This window comes from Sander lucioperca, chromosome 2 (genome assembly GCF_008315115.2).
Source record: "Sander lucioperca isolate FBNREF2018 chromosome 2, SLUC_FBN_1.2, whole genome shotgun sequence".
Taxonomy (NCBI): Eukaryota; Metazoa; Chordata; class Actinopteri; order Perciformes; family Percidae; genus Sander; species Sander lucioperca.
Genome location: NC_050174.1, coordinates 29789556 through 29799531, shown reverse-complemented (window position 1 = coordinate 29799531; position 9976 = coordinate 29789556). Strand labels below are relative to the sequence as shown.

Genomic DNA, 9976 nt, shown 5'->3' with positions numbered 1-9976 from the left:
TGTTTCCAGCTGTAGTTTCTTCTCCTGAGCTGTTTTAAACGTCATCTTTATATTTAGAATGCTTCAGTCTATATATAAAAGACATATATAGTATTATATATATATATATATTATATTTAGAATACTTCAGTCTCCTCGGGGTCCTAACGCCCGTCGGCCCAGACCTTTCAGCTGACTCGGCATCGCCCTGTTTTTAGTCTTTATTTACATTTCACCGTCCAATCGCAGCAGTCCTGCGGTGTTGTTTCCACAGTGACATGCGAGATCACTGCCAGCTGTGCGGCTGCAGGAAGTCCGGCAGCGTGCTGATCTGATCCGGGCCGGACCGGGCCAGACAGCGCAGCGCCTGCAGCAGCAGGGGGGGCGGGGCCAGGCCACACAGCCAGCTGAACACCTGATGTCCCAGCAGGCTCTGCCAGCGCCGCGGCTCGTCCTGCAGCCTCCGCGGCGCCGCTGGCTCGGGCAGGAAGAGCAGCAGGAAGTCCAGGCAGCGCTGCGCCCGGCTCCGCTCCGCCTCCTCACAGGACACGAGTCTCTGCAGCGCCGCGTCCAGGCTGGCCGGTCGCGCGCCGTGCGCCAGCAGCAGCAGCAGGCAGTCGGGCCGTGACAGCTCCACCGCCAGCTGCACCGCCGTCTTCCCGGCGTCTGCCACGTGCGAGCAGCCACCGCGGCTCTCCAGGTAGTCTGTCAGCGAGTCGCCATGCTTCAGCGCCGCCGCCATCATGCCGAGGATCGCCACGCGGTCGTAGCGCACGGCTACGCTGAGGTGCGGTGCTCCGCTGCTGCGGCGGCAGCAGAAGCTGCAGCGTGGCGCTCTGAGCGCACTCACGGAGTATGTGTCCAGCAGGTGGCGTGCGTAGTCCTGGTGGTCGTGCACGAGAGCGTAGAGCAGCGCCTCGGACGGCAGGAAGGCGCGCGGGTGTCCGTCCTCCCAGCTGAAGACCTCCATGCCGCGCATGTCCTCCAACAGCCAGACAGGAAGTCGCTCCCGCACGGCGCAGTAGAAGGAGAAGGACGTCTGCTCGCACTGCCGCTGAGACGGAGACGAAGACAGATGCTCCAGCTGAGAGGGCAGCAGCCACGGCATGACAGCGCCGAGACACACCTGCACACACACACACGCGGAGGACACGTCCATTAATCAGCAGCTCTGTAGATGTGTCAGTGAGTTCCAGCTGTAGTCTATTTGGTTATAATGGACAGACGAAGAGAACGAGAGGCCGTAAAGACAGCAACAAAATAATATTCTCAAGAAGCCAGGCAGAGCGACAGGAACATCGCATTCTCGTGAACCGGTTTATATGATATTGTGTGAAAAGTTATGCACGATTCTTATGATTGAGAGATTGAGATTATGATGCAAAATTACAGCGACAGCAGGCCGGTCACATGCCAGTTAAATCTGAGAAAAGGTAAACTAGCTGGCTACAGAGCACCTTGAGGTGACAAGAAGTCTGATCTGGAGTACTACGACCCCGGGGGGTGGAGCAGGTAGAGGCTCGAACAGCGAAGCCTGATTGGCTGAAGGAGCTGTAATAGATTACTCTCTCAGAGCAGATCTGTGGATCTGTTGTCCAAACTTTTCTGCTTAATAAGTGTTTAAGAAGAGACTCTACAGGTGAACAGGTAGAATATTAAACTAAGAGATATCAGCAGGAAACTTCCCAACTGATTACTGACATTAAGACGATCATTTTCTGTCTGAAATGTTGTGATTAAATATGCAAATGAGGCATTATATAACGCTAAATCCACAGACACAGACAGACAAAGTGTAGTAAAATAAATGGTTTCTGAAAGAAGAAATGTTATTTCTGTGTGCCGTGTGTCTCCTAAAGCGTTGGGCGTGGAGTTCACGAGATTCTCCAAACGTTGTCCAGAAGAAGCAGTGACATTGAGAGAACAGGTTTAAGATTATTAAGAACAGCTGTGAACCCTGAAGAGTTTTATTTATTAGCTTTTTATTTGTACTTTTTCATTCAAACTCTGTTTTTAAATGGTACACAAAACTCTGTAACATGATGGACATTCTCTGTAAATGGTGACGCTTTTGATGCTGTTTTCAAGATCTATTTCTAATGAATAAGTCCATGAAGAGACCAGCTGTTAGCTTTAAGAGAGTAATGTCAGTGACATGAGGTGGACACACACCTGTCTGAAGTCAATCCCAAAGAGAAACGGTTTAAAGTTGCTGTTTGGGTTGTGTTGGTCCTGCTGCGTCTCAGTCCGTCTGTCCCTCGGTCAAACCTCGGTCCTCAGCTGGGTCTGTCTTTTATAGGCCTCTCCATGTGTGGACGTTTGTTTTTGGAGTAGAGAGGCGGGAGAGGATCAAGTGTCTCGCATAGCGAACATAGCGGCCTTCACCCGGCTGCTGAACTCTAAACCATGAAGAGCGTAAACACCCGCAGACGTCAGTCAGCAGCCAGCCACAGGACTGCTCATTGGGATTATTGATGGTTGATATGCTGACTACTGACTCTACAAGATCTACCTTGTAGATGGAAGCATTGCCCTTCAAAATAAAAGAGAAATACATTATATATTTATATATATAAATATATTTACCTCTCCTGGAACCATCACCTTATCGTGGTGGAGAGGTTTGTGTGTCCCTATGAACCTGAGGGCTGTGTTGTCTGGAGCTTTGTGCTCCTGGTAGGGTCTCCCAAGGCAAAGTGGTCTCAGGGGAGGGGCCAGACAAAGAATGGTTCAAAAACCCTATGAAAAAACGAGGTAGAGATGGAGTGACCCTGCCCGGAGGAAGCCCGGGGCCCCCGTCTGGAGCCAGGCCCAGATGGAGGGCCCGTCAGCGAGCACCTGGTGGCCGGGTTTGCCACGGAGCCTGGCCGGGCACAGCCCGAAAAAGCTACGTGGCACCTCTCTCTCCAACCCATGGGCCCACCACCTGTGGGAGGAACCGCTGGGGTCGGGTGCGCTGCCACATGGGTGGCAGTGAAGGTCAGGGGCCTCGACGGACCAGACCTGGGCAGTAGACGCTGGCTCTGGGGACGTGGAACGTCACCTCTCTGTGGGGGAAGGAGCTGGAACTTGTGCGGGAGGTGGAGCGCTACCAGTTGGATCTGGTGGGGCTTACCTCTACGCACAGTCTCGGTTCTGGAACCATACTCCTGGATAGGGGTTGGACTCTTTTCTTCTCCGGAGTTGCCCAGGGTGTGAGGCGCCGGGCGGGTGTGGGGATACTCACAAGCCCCCGGCTGAGCGCCGCTACGTTGGAGTTTACCCCGGTGGACGAGAGGGTCGCCTCCCTACGCCTGCGGGTTGTGGGGGGGAAAACTCTGACTGTTGTGTGTGCGTATGCACCAAACAAGAGCTCGGAGTATTCGGCCTTCTTGGAGACCTTGAATGGAGTCCTGTATGGTAAAACCTGATAAAACCTTCCTCTCTCTGAGTCTCTCTGTTCTCTTCAGGAAACATCATCTACCTCGTAGCTACGAGCTCCACGCTAAAATCTCAAGTTCTGAAGAAGATTTATAAAGAATATGTTAGATCATTTCCTCTCTAACTGGGAGGTTTTGGGACTGATTGGTGGGATTGCTGTGTGTGTGTGTGTGATGAAGTACACACAGAGATCCACTGGTAAGAGCCAATGAGGTTTAACCATATATCAGCTCATTTTAATATCTCACGTTACTGTATCGTGTCAACAGTTAACTTCATGTAATATTGGATGAGGAGATTTCTTTTGAACAAGTTCCTTCCTGAGACTGTTGAGCAGAGCCAGCGCCACTGCGTCTGGAGCTCAGCGCCGCCTGAGACCATTGTGATTGGTTTAAAGAAATGTAAACAGGGTGGTTTGTCACCTTATTTCCTGCTTTGCTCCCGTCAGAACTACTATGGCCACTAGAGGGTGCCACCACTACAGACCTAAATATAGGGCAGAATGATGCTGGAACAAACCACTGATCGGGGAGTTTTTTTTGTGAGGGTGTAACAGGTACGCAGGAGGAACAGGATTGGTTTCCCTCCATTCTTCACACACTTCCTCCAAGATGAATTAAAAATCTGGGTCAACGTGACAACCATCATCCTCCACTGTGTGAGCCTACATTTTTACTGTTTGTTTAAATCCATTGCACTGAGTCTGTCGGCAGAGCTACTGGGAGAGGAGAGACTGGGAACACACAACACAGAAGTAAGAGAGCGACTGTGGAACCTGAAGGAGTTTGACAAACATCAGAGGAAAAACTAAAAGAAGAAGAACGGATCAGACGGTAAGAAAATTAAAGTCAGATTTGTGTCTTTTAGAACATTAAAGAATAGAGATATTATTATAGATTATTATATTTTTCACGCCAGCGTGTTGGAAGCGTTTCCAGGCAACATAGGATAGGAAAAGATGTTTATATGTAATTTAGACACAAATACATTTAATAAATTACATTTTGATGTTTGAAAGTCTCGAGGTTTTGAGATAAATGCAGATATAAATGTAATTTAAAAAAATATAATAAATAATTATTGATTTTCAAATATTTCACCTGTCAATCCAGAAGGAAATATTCTGGAGCCTATTTTGCCGTCAATCCTGCCGACGTTGTCTTTGCTGTAATCAGATCAGTATGTATTTATGTTTATGTTTATGGGAAACGCGTCAGACATGTTTCTGGTGTGCAACGACATAGAAACGCCACGCAGCCGCCACGCTCACGCCACGCTCACGCCACGCTCACGACACGCTTATGCCATGCTCACGCCACGCAGCCAGTGTGCAGGAGACCTCACGCCACGCTCACGAAATGCTCACGACACGCTCACGAAATGCTCACGCCACGCTCAAGACACGCTCACGCCACGCTCAAGACACGCTCACGCCACGCTCACGACACGCTCACGCCACGCTCACGCTCACGCCACGCTCACGACACGCTCACGACACGCTCACGACACGCTCACGACACGCTCACGCCACGCTCACGACACGCTCACGCCACGCTCACGACACGCTCACCCCACGCTCACGCCACGCTCACGCCACGCTCACGACATGCTCACGACACGCTCACGCCACCCCACGCCACGCTCACGAAATGCTCACGCCACGCTCACGAAATGCTTACGCCACGCTCACGAAATGCTCACGCCACGCTCAAGACACGCTCACGCCACGCTCACGGCACGCTCACGGCACGCTCACGCCACGCTCACGACACGCTCACGCCACGCTCACAACACGCTCACGACACGCTCATGACACGCTTATGCCATGCTCACGCCACGCAGCCAGTGTGCAGGAGACCTTAATGTTCCTGTTTCATAATATCTGTTTTTACAGTTTTTCTCCTCAACTGTTTTATAAAGCATCATGTAGCATTACATCTTTTTGGTCATCTTTGAAAGAGTCTAAATAATGTTTAAGAAAAGCTGTACAATGTATTTATTAACAGGCATTAGAATCATCAGTTTAACCTTATAAGCCATTCGAATATAGCCTGACAAGCCAGCCCCTCATCCAGATGTTGGGTCTGGGTCTGACCCTCATCCAGATGTTGGGTCTGGGTCTGACCCACATCCAGATGTTGGGTCTGGGTCTGACCCACATCCAGATGGGTCTGGGAACTCCCCATTGGCTGGGCTCAATCCGAGGGGCGGGATAAACGGTTGTCTTTCAAATTCCCTCTGCACCAATAGGATAGTGCTCCAACCAATCAGAGCAGAGCTAGTTGATAGATTCAACTTTAAACTCTGAACCTTTTTTTTTTTTTTACCCTTGTTCGCTTATTATTTTTCTTTGTGATGTAATCTGTAGTCAATTGTTGTTTAATTGTTGTTTTCACTTTGTAAAGCACTTTGGTCAACCCAGTTGTTTTTAAACGTGCTATATAAATAAATTGACATTGACAATGAACACATCTTCCTTTTTTAAGAATGTCTTCAGAGCCGTTCTTTGTTCTTTTCTCAAAGAAAAGCTGAACTCAAGTCTTCCAGAGTCGCGGCCAAAGCCGATTCCAAAGACCGCTGTTCACCAGCAGCAGCAGCCATCTTCTTTGTTTTGGAGTAGCAGGGAATTCACGCCGATCCGTTGCAACTCTGCCGTCATTATGTGAAGCCCCGCCCACCGACTCTATACACGATGTGATTGGCCTGACCAGAGTTTGGTTTTTCCAGCTCGCAAGCCAACAGAGAGTTACTAGACGACCGTGGCTGCAAATTACATTTGCTGCTGCTAGAGTGGTCTAGATTTCTAGACTAATTCAAATAATGTTTCGTGACAGTTTACAATAATTTTGGTAATCATTAACACATACCTAATTTATAAAATGTGACAGACCATATACTACAGCTATATGCATCTGACATATTATTTAAGTTTTTCTGGGCTGGATTCACCATGCGTCTGTGCGTGTGTGGGTTTTACTGAGTATAACAACAGACTAGTGTACACACATGGTAATGGTATTGCTCAGGACATAAGTGTCCTGAGCAGGCATTGAAGGTTTAATTTTCTATCAGGATGTCCATCATCATTGTTGTATGTTTTGTCTCCTTGCTGCTCTACAGGTTTGCCTGTTTCAGGTAAATGTTCTGATACTGTTGATGTGTTTCTGCACTAATGTCTCTATGTTTCCTGTTGCTTTGTTCTCAAAACGTCTGGCCGAAGGAAATGTTGATTTTGAAAATATTGTTTTACACTGAGCTGGTTCCTTGAAATGCCTTTTCATATGATGGTGTGTGTGTGTGTGTGTGTGTGTGCCAGCCAAGCAACACTAATATACACTCTTTCTTAAAACATTCAAACACGCAGAGCAGCAATGAGACAATTAATAAATAAAAATATAACAATCATGATGGAGATATTTATAGAATATTAAAAGTCGCAGTACAAGTTAATACAATAGCTTATAAAAGTGCCAGTGTTTTTTATTTTTAGTTGTTGTTGGTATAAAATCTATACCAATGGGCGCTTAGGTAGCTCGTGTGGTACACCGTGCGCCCCATGTACAGAGGCTCAGTCCTCACCGCAGCGGCTGCGAGTTCGAGTTCAACATGAGAGCAATAAAAAGCCGGGGTCAGATTTCCTAGTTTAGTTTGGAGAAACACCATCTGAATGTAGATTATGTGGCTTGGACACCGATCATTTGGTGTTCCGGGTCTTTTATCATCAGACACCCTGGGTGTCCCAACCGGAGATGATCAGTCCTTTTGTCCAAGCGGCACGCTGCCTTGAATTCCCTGGGAGTCCTGACTTTTCCACTGCTGACAGCCATGATTTTAGTTCCCTTTGTGTTGACTGGACCACCGTGGTGTCTCTCAGGGTTCCATCAAAGATCTTCCCCAGGCTCTTTACAGGCTTCTCGGGCATAGGTCTCAATCCAGGTTGAAGTGATACTTATCGTCACTCTCCCCTCAGGGCTAAAGACCTGGATTTGGCTGACTTGAATGCCATTCTTGCCCATGTGATAAGGCTCTCCGGTCCACGAAGGAGCCAGCGGCATTCTGTCACTGATCGTCGGCTCCTGCATTTCACTTCAGCTGACTTGACAGGAATATTCATTGCCAGGGTGAGCAACCCCACTGATATGGTGCAAGCAGCAATGATGCCTTTCTCTAGGTGATGCCATGCAGATGTTATTGTCCCAGAGGTGAATCTCAAACTGAAGCTGTCATAGTAGTCCCAAATTAGTTCTTGGATCTTCTCTGGGATATGGTATGCTTCCCTGTACTGTATGTGTTCACATTAACTTGGCAATTGAAGCTGATTCTGATTTATTCTGTTGTAGTAAAGCTCCTCCTCTTCCTGTTTGCAGATATACACCGAGGACAGCACACAGGGTTATCAGAGAGATGCTCCACCTGGACATGTATCATCTGTTGGTGCTGTTGCTGTTGTGCAGCTCAGGTAGGACTCTGCTTTAAATATGACATGTTATTATTCTAATATTTGTGTTGATCTTTAAATCAGAAGACACACTGCTCTCACACAGACAGAAAAAAGACAAAAAAGGAAAATGGATTTAACAATGAATCCTTAATGCACGCTAAAGTCAGCAATGGTGTGCCACAAGGCTCTGTGCTTGGAACACTTCTATTTACCTTAAATATGCTTCTTCTAGGCAATATAATTAGGAAACACTGTTTCGCTGTTATGCAGATGATACCCAATTATATCTATCGATTACGCCAGAAGAAACCAATAAACTAGTTAAACTTCAAGCATGTAAAACTTACGGAATATGTATCTGTAAGAGCCAATTAGTGCCTTTGGTATAAATAGGAACCAATCTTTGGTTCCTCGGGGGCAACCCGGAAGCACATACATTTTTTGACCACACGCACACACGCACACCAACACCACAACACTATACTGGCATACATACAAGCAGTGATTGTCTGGAAACCCAACTAAGATCTCATGGAAATAAATGGAACCAAAGATTTTAACTGCAAATAAGACTTTGACTATCAAAAAGATAAAAAGTGTGAATTACTCTACCCGTGGAACAGAACCTCAGGGGCTTAATGCTTGGGCTTAGCCTCTACAGTACCAGTTACTTAAAGATACTTACAGTATATGTTTATTTCCAATTCCTCCCAAACAGCAGATTAGTGTTCTGTGTATTCACATGTTCATCTTACCTTTAGTAAACTGGTAAAATGACTCCAGAGTGAGTTCATTAAGGTGTTTCTGAGCTGCTAGAAGAACCTTTACACACTGATCTCAAGAAGTGGTGTATGTATGACATGCCAATTCGTATGCCATTTTGGTGTGTTATCAAGACGCATAATTGTTTTTTAACGTGTTTATCAACGCCGTCTCAATAAGATGACGTAGCATTAAGAGCGACTACGTTAGCAAGTAGTATGAAACGCCGAAAATCTGCGTAGGGAGGTTGGTTGGGGGGGATGGATGGGTCAAACACAGGACTTTCACCCAGGAGACAGGGGATCGGGTCCCGCATGTCACGATTCCTAAACCCAAACGTCCCGTTGTTCTTTTCCTAAACCCAACCCATCCGCTGTATACGACCGTCACGTTATTCGGCGTAGACATACACGGGCGTAGACATACACGCAGATAGCTCAAAATGTGTAGAGATAACACACCACTTAACTTTAGAAAGTGGAGTGTATGTTTACGCGAAGCGATGATGTCATGTTGCTTCACAAAACATCCTGAGAGAGTTTGTTCTGTCCACAGTTGTGATCCAATCTGCTTTATAATGATGTTTACCTTCTGATTTTCTCCTCAGGACTGCAGGCTGAAGGAGAACACACCTCAAGAGGTACGCAGAGACAAAAAGGAAATATAAAGAATCATTAGATTAGTATCAACAGTACCAGTTTAATCTTTTCTTTATTAAATTCACTTTGTTCTCTCGCTGATGACTCTCCTGTTTCTGTTCAGAGTCTTTCAGGTTGGTGGGAAGACCCAGTCGCTGTGCAGGAACACTGAAGGTAAAAGAAAATGGAGAGTGGAGACCAGTGTATGGTGTATTTTACTCTGACTGGAACCTGAAGACAGCAGCTGCTGCCTGCAGAGAGTTGGACTGTGGCTCTGCTGTTTCTGTAGAAGAGAGAGAAGAGTCCTCAGTCAGATCTGTGTTGTGGATCAGGTCTGACTGTGTTGAGTCTGGATCTACTCTGAGGAAGTGTGTAGTATCAGGTCCCCCTTACTCCATCCTGGATATCACCTGCTCAGGTAAGCCCATCAGTGACATCATCTATGACATCATCTATGACAGTAATGTACCCAGGTTGACACACACACACACACACACACACACACACACACACACACACACACACACACATACAGCAGCTAGAATGGCAGCAGTCTGTCTCCAGCAGCCATGACGGAGTCTGATGAGTTGCTGCCTCAGTAAATCAGCTGCTGAATACATCAAGATATATATCTGTAGATATGAAACATACACCATCTGTAAATATGAAACATACATGTCTGCTACTTCAGGGGTCCCCTGGGGCAACCAGCCTGAAAGGACTCCTTTTTATTGTG

General features: G+C 47.1%; 2 protein-coding genes across 3 annotated transcripts in view; one reads left to right on the top strand and one right to left on the bottom strand.

Annotated features, from left to right (window-relative positions):
- The window catches only part of ankrd9 (ankyrin repeat domain 9), a 2541-nt gene extending 87 nt beyond the window's left edge, over nucleotides 1-2454 (bottom strand). The window contains exons 1-2 of one of the 2 annotated variants that reach the window (XM_031318025.2): nucleotides 2152-2454; nucleotides 1-1105 (exon numbers count right to left, since the gene is read on the bottom strand). The exon at nucleotides 1-1105 is cut by the window's left edge and continues 87 nt beyond it. In XM_031318025.2, the coding sequence (XP_031173885.1) occupies nucleotides 266-1087 (822 nt within the window). In that variant the 5' untranslated portion in view covers nucleotides 1088-1105; nucleotides 2152-2454 and the 3' untranslated portion in view covers nucleotides 1-265. Of the gene's footprint in view, nucleotides 1106-1436; nucleotides 1442-2151 lie in introns of those variants that run through there. The other variant, XM_031318026.1, reaches the window with a different exon arrangement.
- A 1466-nt stretch (nucleotides 2455-3920) lies between these two features.
- Nucleotides 3921-9976, top strand: part of LOC116063158 (scavenger receptor cysteine-rich type 1 protein M160-like) — a 62927-nt gene continuing 56871 nt past the window's right edge. The window contains exons 1-4 of the mRNA XM_035995989.1: nucleotides 3921-4232; nucleotides 7767-7858; nucleotides 9210-9242; nucleotides 9365-9658. Of these exons, the coding sequence (XP_035851882.1) occupies nucleotides 7804-7858; nucleotides 9210-9242; nucleotides 9365-9658 (382 nt within the window). The 5' untranslated portion in view covers nucleotides 3921-4232; nucleotides 7767-7803. The remainder of the gene's footprint in view (nucleotides 4233-7766; nucleotides 7859-9209; nucleotides 9243-9364; nucleotides 9659-9976) is intronic.